The 14,764-nt window shown below is 40.3% G+C and overlaps 2 protein-coding genes and 1 non-coding gene across 3 annotated transcripts; 2 read left to right on the forward strand and 1 right to left on the reverse strand.

Moving 5' to 3' along the window:
* Positions 1–840: 840 nt before the first annotated feature.
* Positions 841–913, reverse strand: TRNAF-GAA. The gene has a single exon. It is a non-coding gene; the product is annotated as a tRNA-Phe (tRNA).
* A 1,958-nt stretch (positions 914–2,871) lies between these two features.
* Positions 2,872–7,972, forward strand: LOC104456424 (E3 ubiquitin-protein ligase RING1-like). The gene is made up of 3 exons (XM_039299568.1): positions 2,872–3,293; positions 3,337–4,217; positions 7,612–7,972. Exons 1-2 carry the CDS (start codon positions 3,004–3,006, stop codon positions 4,184–4,186), a joined length of 1,140 nt encoding a protein of 379 aa, XP_039155502.1. The 5' UTR covers positions 2,872–3,003; the 3' UTR covers positions 4,187–4,217; positions 7,612–7,972.
* Positions 7,973–10,507: 2,535 nt separating this feature from the next.
* On the forward strand, positions 10,508–14,701 carry LOC104456425. The gene is made up of 3 exons (XM_010071211.3): positions 10,508–10,969; positions 11,876–12,006; positions 13,570–14,701. The coding sequence occupies exons 1-3, from the start codon at positions 10,844–10,846 to the stop codon at positions 14,348–14,350; spliced, it is 1,038 nt and encodes a 345-aa protein (XP_010069513.2). The 5' UTR covers positions 10,508–10,843; the 3' UTR covers positions 14,351–14,701.
* The last annotated feature ends 63 nt before the right edge of the window (positions 14,702–14,764 follow it).

The raw sequence follows: 14,764 nt of genomic DNA on the forward strand, positions 1-14,764 counted from the left end.
GCAATCTTGAGTGCTAGTTGGCAATTTCAATCAAACACGTGGACATCAAAGAACATGAATTGTTAAGAGAAATTCAGAATTCTCTTGTAGATAACAACAAGCAGAATTTAGAATTCTTTTGCGGATAGTAACTTATGAAGATACACAAAATCGATAAATTTTGGAAAAGGAAAATATGAAAACAGGAAAAGTGCCATGTTAAGCAGAATTTAGAATTCTTTTGCGGATGGTAACTTATTAAGACGTGAAAATTTTGACAGAACTTTTACGGATAATAACTCACCAAGATATGAAAATTTTGACAGAACAATAAAATAAAAAAAAATCGAGAGATTTCGGGAAAAGAAAATATGACAACAAGGAAAGTGCAGTGATAAGCAGAACTTAGAATTCTTTTGTAGATAACGACAAGCGCAATTCAGAATTCTTTTGCGGATAATGAATACACAAATTTTGACGGAACAACGAAAAAAATTAAGAGATTTTGATAAAAGAAAATATGAAAATGGGGAAAGTGCGGTATTAAGTGGAATTTAGAATTCTCTTGCAGATAATAACTTATGAAGATGTGAAAATTTTGACAAAACAACGGAATTCAGGATTTTTTTACGGATAATAATATCAATATACGAAATTTTGATAGAACAACCAAAAAATTAAATAAAATCGAGAGATTTTGGGAAAAGAAAATCTGAAAACAGGGAAAGTGCAGTATTAAGCGGAATTTAGAATTCTTTCCCAAAGAACAACTTATGCAGATATGAAAATTTGAGAGAACAACCAAAAAATAAAGTGTAAAATCCAGAGATTTTGGGAAAAGAAAATATGAAAAAGGAAAAGTGCGGTGAGCGTGGATCGAACACGCGACCTTCAGATCTTCAGTCTGACGCTCTCCCAACTGAGCTATCCCCGCTCGGTGATGCTGTATTCACATTAAATTTATGTTATACTTTTCTATATAGTACGCATTCGTCATCAAAGCTAGACTACGCCTTGAACCCGAATTATTCCTAAACAAATGAAAATCATATAGGAGTATAATACTGATACCCACGGTTTGGCTTTGGTTATGTTTGGAGATTTTTTCAACTTACACCCTCATTTTACATACATATGTATGCATATGTTACAAATCAAATTAAACATGTAAGTTTGATTTGTTTCCACTTGACAGGATCCTTTAATAAGTGAATTAAGTAACAAGACGTATATACTAGATTTCTAGCCCAAAAAAGAAAAGTTTATATTAGGGCTAAATATGGTCTAAGTTGGGTTGGTCCAATACCTAATATAAGGCTAATCGTATAGTATTGGTCCTCAATTTTTGGGACCAAGAATTGACCCTATTGACCTCGGGAGCAATAACTAGACTGGCCCTATGGGTCTAGCCTAATTTCAGCGTCAACCTAAGACCAATTAATTATATTTTTGTTTTATTTTTTGTACTCCTTAAAAGGATAAATGTACTCTTATAAGTTCCATATTCATAAGCAACCAAACTATACATATCAAATATAAATTTAAGATAAAATAACAACAGAAATCTCTATTTGCAATTGTTGAGCTGCGTTCATGAGACGTGAGAGATTGTACCGAGTTGTGCTCATGAGACAAGTAAGGAGAGGCTAGAGGTGAGCAAGGCCGAGGTGAGCAAAGATAGTTTCTTTTGTTTTTTTGGTCAAATTAGGGTTAAGTTTCTACTTTCTAATTTATAGGGCAAAATCGTATAAAAAAGAATAGAGGCAGAGACGTTGAGGTTTAGAGTATACATAATATACCATAATTAGATCAACCCTAAAGTCCTAGATCAAGAATTAACCTGCATGATATAGGTTAGAGGTTATAAAACTAAAGATCGGCCCAATCTTCTTAAGAACTAGACTAGGATCAACCAAATTAGGCCGGTTCAAGATTGACCCTAGACTAATGCTTACTCTTAATTTATACTAAGTGATAACATAAAATTAAGTTTGTTCAATGCCAAATGAAAATAAAAGGAATACATGAATTTTGGGAAAAAGAAGGAGAAGTTATTCTCTCCATGTTCGTTTAGAAAGAATCATAAATGACGAGATTTTAACATCGTGCTAATGTCACGATCTCAAGCTTCCTCTAAATGAAGGGCCATGTATGATTCTAGAAGATCAAGCTAGAGTTTTGAAATTCTCTAGAATCTTCTGTTGGACGAGCAATACATAAACGTATCGAATTCTGAAGAATTATTATCATAAATATCGGTAGTTGGTAGTTTTACTGTTAAATCGAAAAGTAGTCAAAATTTTAATAAGAGTGACTCGTATAAATAAAATGGTTCTTTCCCTCATTTGTATCCATTTAAACAATTGAACAATATAGAGCATTTAAACATAGAACTTCTCTCTTTAAAACACTCTAGGCGAGTGAGTCTGTGCATTGATACTAGCATCCTTCTCTAAAGTCGTAATCAAACCAATTTATGAATAGTGTTTTATCCGTAGAAAAATTCTTTCTTTTATTATATTATATTTTATTTTATTTTATTTTTGTCTTTGGAAAAACCGCCTTAGCCAGGTAGCTAAAGCGTAAACCCCTAGGTGCTAGGTAAACAAGAGAACTCACCACCCCGGTTCATTTTTAAATTATTTATCTAGGTATAAACTACCGGTGTTTTCAAATGGATGATTTGAAAAAGAAAAGCTAAACCTAATCAATTAAATCCAACTTCTTTTCGTTGGAACAAGTCCATTCTTTATTAAGTAAATTCTCCACAAATAGAAAAAAAAAATCCCTTTTTTTTTAAATTAGTGTAGTTCCTAATTAATTAATTAAATCAAAAAAATTCGTTCCTTCCAAAAATTGGAACATTCTAGTCGGCACCAACCAAGGCCAATTACACACCTCCTCCCCTCCCGTCCTCGTCCCCTCTTCTCACCGGCGCGTCGTCATCCGTTCCGATATTTATCCCTCCCCGTCCGAAGCAGGCGCCCTTTCTCTCTCTACAATTCCCCTCCTTTCTCTCTCCTCATGGCATCCTCTGGCGGCAGGACCGGCGCCGGCGCCGGCTTCGGCGGCGGCCCGCAGCTCTATTATTGTCACCAGTGCAGAAGTACGGTCTCGATCAACCGCTCCCCGACCGCCGATCTCGTCTGCCCCGACTGCAACGGCGAATTCTTAGAGGAGTCCGAGAGCCCCGACGTCAGCCCCATGCTCCCCCCCTTCTTCCCCTTCGAGAACTTCGGCAGCGGCGGCTCCGCCGGGTCGGGGTCGGGGTCGGGCGGCGGCATGAGTTTCAGCTCCGGCGCCGGACTCCCTGGGTCTTCACGTCCTCCTCCACCGCCGGCGGCGCCGCGGGCGGAGGGGCGGGGGGATGGACGATTTCTCGGCGCTCTTCGGGGGCGCCTCCGCCTTCGGCGACGGCGGCGGCAACAGCAACAATCCGGACGCGTTCAACCCCCTCCTCTTCCTCAACAACTACTTCCAAACCCTAAGAGCCGGCGGCGCCAACATTCAGTTCGTCATTGACAACAATACCGGCGGCGACAGCGGCGGCTCCTTCCGCTTCCCCGGGAACATCAACCTAGGCGACTACTTTATTGGCTCCAATCTCGAGCAACTAATCCAGCAACTCGCGGAGAACGATCCCAATCGCTACGGCACGCCCCCTGCGTCGAAGACCGCAATTAATGGGCTTCCGGTTGTCAAGATCGACGAGGAATCGCTCGCCTCAGACAATTCGCAGTGTGCGGTCTGTAAGGACACGTTTGAGCTTGGTGAGGAGGCAAAGCAAATGCCTTGTAAGCATATATACCATTCTGATTGCATTTTGCCCTGGTTGGAATTGCACAATTCTTGCCCTGTTTGTAGACATGAATTACCCACTGATGATCCTGATTATGAGCAAAGGAATAGGGGTCCCCAGGCCCAGCAAGTTCTTGGTGGTCGGACCCAAACCGATGTGTCTAGTGACTTGTCCGGTGCTCCTGCGTCTGGAGACAGTTCTCAGACGCCACAGACAATGGAGCGGCGATTCAGGATTTCGTTGCCACTTCCATGGCCGTTCAACAGGACATTTGGTTCTCCTGCAGAGACAAGTGATAGTGGCAGTGGGAGTGGTAACAATAATGGAAACAACGATGGGAATTCAAATACTGGGGGTGGCGCAAATCGGAACTTTGAATCGGAAACCAGACAGGAAGATCTTGATTGAGAACCTGTGGGTGCTGGTCATCAAAGAACGAGTGAGTTGTGTTTTCGCATTTTCTGGTTTGTCTTATTCCTGCTTTTGTAGTCTATACTTGTAGTATTATTATTATTATTATTTTAATTTTTGACAATACAAACTCGGGGTAGTTCAATGTATTGTTTTGCCTCCTCTAAACCTTAGATAAGAGATAAGTAGATATTGGTAGCTGTAATAGCCAGGGATTTGCATAATAGAAGGTGATGTTCTTGCTGGTTTAATCTGCATCTTCGTTAAGTGAAACCTTATATTATGCTTAAATTTCATGCAAATTGACTAGAGTTTCATCATAACCTGCAGCTTCTGTTATCTTCTTGTCATATGATCTGGGGATGACTACTATTATATGTTTTACTGTGAACTTTTAATTGGAGACAGTAGTTTGGCTGATTGCTGTGGAAGTTTTTCGGTGACAAGCTCACATCAATTTTGAAAAGAGCAATGCATGCAATAATCTTCCTGAATTCAAAGTTTTTGCTTTCACTTTGTAGTGAATGTAAGTAATCAGTTCATGGCTCATGCCCCACTTTAAGCCGAGATAATTAGCATTTTCCCTTTTATTAAAAATATTCCTTTTAATCAAACTGATTTTGAAGCGCCAGTGTTTTGTTTTCTATGATCGTTAATGCTACTTAAATTAAGTTTAGGAGGAAACTGGATAAACTGTTTTTTATTTGGCTTATGCGGTTGTTCCGGTCAGCAGGACAGCAATGAGTATAAGCGCAGGATATGGTAGTTGTTTCTTCATCTAGAATAGGGATACAAAATAGTCTAGTTTTCAAAATGAAAGGATTCAGAATACTCAATTAGGCTTGGATGACTCCTATGATGGCATTATTAGTTAATCAATGGACATTCTTGTAGCTGATTAATCATTTTGTATGTGTGGAGACTTGATATTATAGTTGTAACTTCTCACTCAGGAGAAAAAGAGAGGCTGGGAAGGAAGAATGTTTAATGGAGAATGACTTAGTTTTTTCGTTTATGGTGGATGAAAGATTATGTGGAAAGAACTCTGAAATGCAGCGAAAATTCTTGTCGCTGACAGATGAAGTAGAGGTGTAGGTGATAACATCCCATACGGGCACAATTATCATCCGCGTGACTAGATGAAGGCTCCACTGAACTGTCTAATAATCTTTCGAGAAAAGAATGAGCTCCTTCTTTATTTCAATTGCTGCCTCTGATCCATGTGGCGCTCCAGTTTGCAAATGCCTCTTGCCTTTTAAGACTTATTGAGCTAGCATCCTTACCACAGAGTGGATTTAAGGACTGTTTAAAGTGGAGAGCTAAAAGATGGAAAAAGAACAACATTGGGAGCTAGCAGTTTGGTAGGTCAATGGCATTTTATAGTATGATGGAGTGTGATGTTCTAGAAGTAGTAATTCACTAAATCCTTGTGTTTTTGCCCAAATTGTCGAGGGAGAGAGTTTATTAAAAAAGCTTACCTCAAACATAACTATAGGAAAGATTGGAAGTGGCAGAACTGTAGTATTGAGAGAAGTTGTGGGGGAAAATGATAGGCAACTTTTGAATTGTCATCTCTGGGCACTTTCCTCATGTTTTCTGGAAAAGATGTGCCAGTTCTTGCATTTTTTTCCTCCAAGAGACTCTATATGGCACTGGAGAAATAGAGGTCTCATGTGTCAACAACAGAGTCGGTGGGCCTTTTCACTCTGTAGATTTACTGATTAAGTTAGATTGCTGGTAGCACAAGATGCTATCACACCAGCAGAGTCTATTATCTATATAAACATGTTTAATTGTGCATATGTATATAAATGGGGACATATGTCCCTTTGTCATGTATGTTTAGCTTTTCCACAACGTAAAATGGTGGGATGAGTGACTTCAATGCCTTGTTGTAGACAAGTGTAAGAGAGGGAATTGATACTTTACGTGTTTAGTTTACATCTAGAGCAAAATATTCGCGAACAATTCTCCATTTTGCAAGCAATATTATGCTTTCCTCATGTATCCACGGATCCAGTTTAGTGAGCTACAGAGTTCTGTCACTGTCTCTTTGCTTTCAACCTTTAGACAGTTGATGTGTGTTTTTACCGGTTTTGTTCCCAGTACCAGAGTAAATCATTAAGCTGGCGAACATGTTTAGATCATTAGAATGAATTATTGTAAGTTTTATTTGCCTCTTGTGTTAGTTTGTGCTAGTGCTTTGCATCCAGTGGAATACTGACTATTTCTTACTTTTTTCAAATTAGTTTATTGACCGTAGCATTAAGGTAAATCTTCTCCCAGCATCTTCTTCTCAGTAATTGAGATAGAAATTCAAAGGAGTTAGGCTCGGTGAGGTTCCTTTAGCACCAGAATCTTTTTCCTTTCTGTGCTTATCTTGCTATGGTTCCTACAGCTGTCCTGTTAAGTTGTCTGAGCTCAGGCCTTTTATACCTCGCATGATAATTATCTCGCAACTATGTGCTCCCCCTTGCTGGGAGGGAAATCAATTGAGTATGCTAGTCTTCTTTCCACTAGCTTTCATTTTCAGGGGATACTCTGATTGTAGGTATTTTATTTATTGTGCTTATGCTGATAGTCTTATCTTGTTGACGTTCTGCATTGGTTCATCCTCACATAGTTTTATGCCGATGTCCACTGTTTCTTCTTTTGTTAGCATATAGTTTAGTCTTAAATTTTACAACAAAGAATGTGATGACGGCATATCAACACTTTGGAGTACTTTTGTTGAAGGAGTCATTTAGGGTCAGGGACACTTTAAGAGTGCAAGTGTCAGCCTGCAATTTCTTCATTCGTTCGATATCCACTCTTGCATAACTTGTAGATTTTTTGGCTTTTTCTTCGTAGTAGTTCATATTCTTCTGAAACCTACTGTAACAAAATGAGGAAGTTTGTCTATATATGACGCCAATAATGGCATACGATGACTGAAATTGGCATCCCATAGCTTTCTGCCAGTTGACAACCAAGTTGGCAGACCTCAGATATGTCGAATAATTATTTGAACTAACGTTGCATATCTTTAGACGATTGGTGAATAGATTAAATAGACAGAGATGAAAAGAAAGTTATCTGTGGAACTTCTCTCTCTCTAAACGCTAGCCCGCACAAGGATTTTACTTTGAATCTGAATTAGAGTGACTTGTAGAAATATCCTTGGACAATTAATGTTGCAAGTGGCTTTGTCTTTCTGTTCTCCTTTGTTGGAGATGTTGATGTTTAATTAAACATACAGTGAGTTAGGCAGATGTTTCTGTTTTATTGTTGGAAGCCTTCTGTAGGGTAAGTATCTTATGATCAGAGAGAGAGAGAGAGAGAGAGAGTAAATGGGTAATCAAACTTTATGTTGGGGGGCACCCTTGGTTTTTATGGAGTTGCGACAATAGGTATGACCTCTGTTTCAACACTCTCTTTTGCAGGGAAGCTTCTTTGGCAGGGGGAATTTAGCTTTGAACCTGTCACTATTCCGTAATTTAAAAGCCCCTCCAGGTGAGAGGTGTATCGAATACATTCATAGGCGAACCACTATCTTCATCAGAATGTTGGGAGATAATTTTTTGTTATCCTGTTGATATACTATACTTTTGTTCGAGTGTCATTTGTTTCTAGTAGTATGATGTTTCTCATCTGGGAAAATGTATACCCTAGCATATGTATGTTTAACGTGTCCTTTTTATTCAAGCTAATTACTGTCTTGAAAAGGATTTGCTCCTGTTGGAACTCTCTTTTTGCTTTCTCCTGGCGCAATAATCGAAAGAGTTCCTGAGAAAGGCATTCACATGGTCTTATCCTCTATCCAAATGCTAGAATATCCGTGGGGGAAGATGTTGAGTTAGCGCTATATGTTCATTCTCTCAATGGATCTATGAGCAGTACATCATCTTGTCCGTGGTTCTGCGTTTCCTGGTGCCGAACATTCATGCATTTCTGACATATTTCTAGAACTGTTTTCCATGTTGGGCTCCGCCACAGGTACTGTTTTTTGGGTGATACGACCTTGGGTAACAGTAGATGTTAAGCCTATTTGGTTCGTCTTTGGGGAAATGGTTTTGGGAAAATGGTAATATCTTTTGGGTAAAGGGGTTTTCCGAAATACTATATCTTTTGACAAATTATAACTTCAAATAGCATTGAAAAATAGTTTTGGCATAAATGTCGTTTGGTAAAATTCCAAATTCACATTTATAAAAAGGCTTTTGTTATTTTTTTTTCAAGTCTGAAAATTAAATTCGACGGAGGCCGGCTACTAGCCAACTGCCAGACAATTGCCGGACGGCCAAATTTGGCAGCCTAAGGTTACGTGTTTACGTGGCATCGCTTAGGTTGTGAGGTGCATCGCCCCAAGCGATGGTCACTAGGGATGTGTGACCCCCAAGTGGTGGAAGATGAATAGTCGTGAATGAATAGGGAAGAAGATGAACATCGGACTTGTATTTTCAAGATGTTGAAAGCTCAAAGTAGGTTTTGGCATTTGCAAAATTAGTATTTGAGCAAGAGAGTCTAAAAAATACTTGCGAAGCATTTTATATTTTCCCAAAATCTGCTTGTAAAAGTTGAAACCAAACAAGGTCAAGAGTCTTGTAAAAGTTGAAACCAAACAAGGTCAAGAGTGCGTTTGGAAACTGCTTTCCAAGGAGTTTTCCAAGGAGTTTTGGGGGTTAAAGATCTTTAGGTAAAAATAGAAGTGTTTGGGAATTTTTTTTTGAAGAGGCTTAATAGCCAAGCTAGCATTTTTAAGGCTGAAAGTTCAAGACAGGTTGGGGCTACCTTGGGCTTTTCAGCATTTTCGGCATGTTGAGGGGGTCATTTAAAGGAAAATTTTATTTTGCCCTTGTTGCCGTCACAATTTTATTAAATTCCAACTTAGGTCCCCTAATGCATCACGAGGTTTTACTAGTCCGGGTGTGCTAATATAGGACGCTGTGAACATGCTCTCCCCCTTCAGATCTGATCGAGACTCGACATGTAATAATGCCATAGCATTAAAGCCGATGAGGACGCGTAGCGAAAGAATTCCAAAAAGCGGAGGATGACGGACGTCTCGGGTACCGACCTCCCCTTTTGAAACTCTTGGAAAGCAAAGAGACAAACGACCCATGGCTCTATCGAGCGGTCGATTCGCGTTCCCCAGCTTTGATAGGTCCATTTACCGGTATCTCCGAAGGGAGAAGTTGATAGTCAAAACTCAAATATATGACAAGACTATGAAAGATCCGTTTTGTCATCGCCTTTTAAGAGAGTGAGAAATTAGATGCTGACTAAGGTCCGATGCACACAACGTAGGCTCAGTCTCGCCCCTAACTTTCTTTGACAAGACGCACGTCCTTCCGTGACTTGATGCGCTTTTGCGGGTTTGATCTGTGCGTTTTGCTGCCAAAACCCTGTTCTCGTCAAATCAGAGAGAGCTTACGACCACCGATTTCGGGTGTCCAATGTCGAAACGAAAAACAGGTGACCCTTCTCTCCTGGCCGCCCGGAGATGGCAGTCTCCCGAATTTGACCGTGATATTTTTCCTCGTGCTTTTTGACACTTCATTTGAAATCCGTTGCTCGTTTTCACCAGATTGTGCCCGCGTGATTGACGGACAAACTTTGAAATTCGTAACTTTTATTGACTAATTTAAGTTGTTGAATTTTTCTTATCAGGAAAAAATTATATAGAGTTAAATTTTCACGTCATTTAACGGATCTAACAACTCATAAATACACGCACTTTTCTCCAAATCTGCTCTTGATCCTCGAATTAGTATTCCCAATTAATTAAATTGCGAGGGTTGACTCAGGAATTGGAGAATATATATATATATATATATATAAAAGACTTTGGAAACTGTAACCTTGTATTAAATGAACGAAAAATTTATTAACTGGATATATATATTATATGCCTATCTCACACCACGAATCCCCAAATAAATATTAGGGTCAAAGGAGAGAGAGAGGAGCAACGGACAAGCATCGCTCGTACCTGGGACGCGTCTCAGCTAATCATCACCTAACGTGAGCACGAACAAGCACAAAAGTTAAATAAAAAAATTAAAATAAATTTTCTGGACGGTTTCCATTTTGAAAAAATGACACAAATCGGTTTTTAATTTTTGTTTAGATATACATTATGCTCTATAAAATTTTAATTTATTTAATATAATTTTTGAAATTTTTGGCGTATATTTAATGAACAAAAAGTTTGCGGCTCACGATATATACGAGTCGAAGTTTATGAACTGTGACATTATTTATTCTATTTTTATTTATTTTTTTAACTATTATCGTGACAGAGAATCCATAAATATTTCCTGCCGAAGAATATGCGATTCCGCAGTTAAAATTTCAGAAGAAGCTCGATCGAACTCCCCCACATCGCCTCTCTCTCTCTCTCTCTCTATCTCTACGCGTTCAATCATTTCATTCGTTTCGCCTTCCTTCTGTCGGTGCTGCTCTCTACCTGTTCGACAAAATCCATTGCAGAAGAGAGAGAAAGAAGAGAGAGAAAGAAGAGGGGGCCTCGCTTCCGCATTCTCTCTTCGCTCTCGCGCTTCCCGTCCGAAGCTTCTCGCGCTTTCCCCGGTCGGCCCGCGGCTGCTTCCCCCTTTTCCGTTGATCCGGAGGGGAGATCGGCTCGATCCGGCCGTCGGATCGGCGGAGGAGGAGATGTCTCCTTCCAACGGCGTCCCCGGCGGCGGCGGAGCCGGAGCTACCAACGGCCGCAACTACCTGGAGCACGAGGTGACGAAGATGGACACCCTCGCCGGGGTCGCCATCAAGTACGGCGTCGAGGTTCGTCGGCTTTCTCCCGTTTGGCGGCTCGCGCGGTTCGTTTTTCGTGTGCTCTAGATCTTCGTGTGGTGAGGATTGAGGTTGTTCCTGCGGGGGGGATGGCTCGATTGGAGTGTTATGGCTTGGGTTCCGAAGGGAACGGCTTGAGACGAGCGCCTTTCCGGAGTTGGTTGGTAGGAGTAGGATCGCGTGCTTTTGTATTTCGCTCCCGGATGAGTGGAGGTTGCTGTCCGGACTGACTTTGACTGGCAATGTTGGAATGCTAGAAGAGCTAATTTTGGACCTGCATGAGGCTTGTGGGTTGCTGGTGTCTGTCCATGGATAATGGCTCGGCTTAGGTTGTGTAGAATTTGCGCAAAACTTTGGATGTGTTTTTTCTGGATCAAATCCTTAATTTTTTTTAAAAGGAGTTGAAGTCATTTTTAGGCCGGCTTATAAGAGTGAAATGTGTCGTGGAGATGGAAGTAAATAAGGCATTTGTGGTTATCGAGTCTCTGCAGTTTCTGATGCCGATAGGCTATCCTGTAATCTTCTCATGGGGTTTTGCATGTGACGGGAAATGCTCTTTCCGCATCAGTCATATGAAATGATATGCCTGTGATAGTCTCGTTGTACTTCAAGGATCAGAAACTAATCTGGCATGCCAGTGAGGTTTTTTCCTGTGTAATGGTTAGATTTACCCTAGAACATTGTTCTACATTTGCTACTATCGAGCATATTGCACCTCTCCAGAGACTACATCCTTATGGTCAAGTAGCTACCTTTTGCATTCCTTCTTATGGGATTAGGTCACCAGAATAAGTGTTCCCATCTCAGATTTGTGATATAGCTAAAGGAATGTGTGTCACTTATGTGATTCACTCAAGGTTATCTTGCTCTTCTAATGGCTTTTATTTTGCTGCATAGGTCGCAGATATAAAAAGGATGAATGGGTTAGCCACTGATCTTCAAATGTTTGCTATGAAGACGTTGCGGATACCGTTACCAGGAAGACATCCACCTTCCGCCATCCCGTCTGATGACTCTGGTTCTTCAAGGTATTGTGCAATGATGCTTTGTTATATTAAGGACATTTTACGAAGACAAGACTCTTGTATTTCTGAAGCAAAAGACTGCAAAATACCTATGCTTGATTGCTTTTTTGAAAGGTCCCTATCTTGTTTATCATAGCATTGTGGTATATTCTCTGCCCATCATTATTTAGTGGTTAAAACCTTAAAAAGAACAAGGATAACCAGAGTAGTTCGATACCTGACACGCCTTTTCTTTTAACAAAAATTATGTGGTCATGTTAATGAGTACCTTATTTGAGTGCTTGTTAAGCATACGTAACAAATGACGATTTTTTTTATACAATTAGTACATGTGCCCTAGGACAACCATTGCATTGTAAGTAGTAAATATTCCTTTGGTAGGTACGTACCAAATTGCTTTAAGGGCACTTTCAACAAAGTCATTCAAATGTGGCTACTGCACTACTGACTAATCTAACGAGAGACTGCAATGTACTCTAGAAAACATGCTGGGATTTGTTGTTCCCTAACTATTTAAGGAGTTCTAACAGAATCAAGACATCATAGCCTCAAGGAGACATCCCTCTGGGCCTTCTCCATGGGAGATGGCTGACCTTTTTTCAGAAATATGCACATGGTCCCGAAAGATGCAGAGCTAATGTTTCTCGTTATGTACTTAAGGATATCTAATCCCCTAGATTTCCTTGGAGTTTTATAATTGCTGTCATTCCCTTTTACCACCAGACGATTTCAAATTTATGCACATTTGAGTGTTTAAAGAGCAGCTGAAATGCTAACTTGGGCAAGATGATCACCGGATGAGTGGGCCTTGGTGATGGCAAAGTTAAAATTATTGTGCTTCTGTGAAACCTAATTGACCAGAAAACAATTAAACGGAAAGGAAGAAACTACCTGTCCTGTTTTTTCAAGGACTTGGAGAGCAATTCCTGGTAGATAAAATTTCCAAGGAACAAGGAGTTGGATCCATTAAGTTTGATTAAAACTATTGTTTCCCAATATTCTTCTGCTTTCATTCCTACAGAATTATTCTTTCCATTGCCGTTGAAATTATTTCTATGTAAGAACCACTTTCCTGGTGAAAGTTGATGCTGCTCACTAATAACTGTTCATCGACTCCTTGTACTTGTCTACTCATTGTGGCTATACGTAAAGAGCAGAGTTGTGGAGGGAGAATCTTGTCTTGGTTTTCATAAAGTGAGATTGCCAAGTCTTTTACTTAAATAGTAGTCATTGTTATGGGATGTTTATCAACTGAGATTGTCAAGGCTTCTACCTTTCTTTTTTGGTTGGATCAGGGCTTCTACCTAAATGTATTGATAAGGGAGACAAAAGATGATAAAGCTTTTCTGGCTTTTTGTCTGAATTTTACATTTCTGTATGTGGAAAGAAGTATGAATATCTTCATATGCCTGGTGCTCATTAATAAGTACTGCTCCTAAGTGATGAAAGAAGAAGCATCATTTTTTGTGGTGCCTCATTTTTCACTCTTGTTAGGGGATAATATTCTGTACAATCATCTCTGCACATTATACTGTATGTGACTAATAAGGCTCAAATTGTTTGCAGAGAGAATGGGTGCAAAAATAGTCACTCACATCGAACCACCTCTAATATCTTGGACTCCTTAGAGTCTCTAAGATTGAAACCACCTCTAAAGGTCTCTCCGGCAATGAACACCTTGCAAAATTACTACGGCCTTGATTTACGGAATAAAAGAAGTGTAGAAGGCATGGAAATGACTGTTTATAGAACAGGAACCCCTTACATCTTTGACAATGGATTGCCTCCTAAAGCCTCAACTTTTCCTGAGTCATCTTACAAGACTCGAAGTTTAGGTTTTTCCCAAGATGGAGTTGCAGACTATGGACCTCTTACAGATTCTGGGGATGACGAGGGAGAGAAATCTAGTGAAAAGTCTGTCCGGAGGCGTCAAAAGGCGGAACCGGATTTAGGGGTCGGGACTCCAGAAAAGTTGTTGAAAGAAGAAAACAGTGGTGGAAGACGTAGCAGTTTCTCCACAATAACAGGAAAGGGTTTGGCATTGAGACCAAAATCAGCCAGTCGAACATCGCTGACTGGTGATGTGGAGTCAAGCTTGTCGAATGCTATCCCTCTTGGTATTGGGGATTCTGTAATGGTCGATGAACCTGTTGGAGTACGGAAGGCCTCAAGCTTATCTAGCCTCCAGGATCAGGATGGCCGTAGGTCCTCATCCATTTGGTCAACTTCCAACTGGAACTTGAAATCAGACTTGCAAGTACTCTCAGCTGCGTCCATCACCGGACCACTTTTGGAGGGCCTCCCACTAGCGATGTCTGGCCGTAGGAACAAAGCAGCTCTTGATTAGCCGTAAAAGCTCGCACATATACGTCATTTATTTATTTGGATTTCGATTTAATGGAACAAGTTGCCAACGTTACGCCACATTCATATGTTACCGCCCTGAAATGTACATTGAGGGGAAGAACGAAGGAAAACCCCGGTGAGGTATAGGATATAGATCATTGTGCCAACTCCACGAGAGGGTCGATCGGTCAACAGCCTGAAATGGGCAGGCTATCGTACCGCTATTCTATTCTTGTATTTCCTAATATTTGTAATCTCTGTGTCATCCAAATTGATTGAATTTGTAAGTACTGCAATCGCAATAATCTGTGGTCGACTATGCATTAATGAAGAATGTATCACCATTTGTTACTGTGGTCTGCGCCGTATGCTTTTGGGAGTGACTGTTGGATAATTGCAGGTTCATGTCATTACT

The sequence above is a fragment of the Eucalyptus grandis genome, chromosome 8 (assembly GCF_016545825.1).
Source record: "Eucalyptus grandis isolate ANBG69807.140 chromosome 8, ASM1654582v1, whole genome shotgun sequence".
Taxonomy (NCBI): domain Eukaryota; kingdom Viridiplantae; phylum Streptophyta; class Magnoliopsida; order Myrtales; family Myrtaceae; genus Eucalyptus; species Eucalyptus grandis.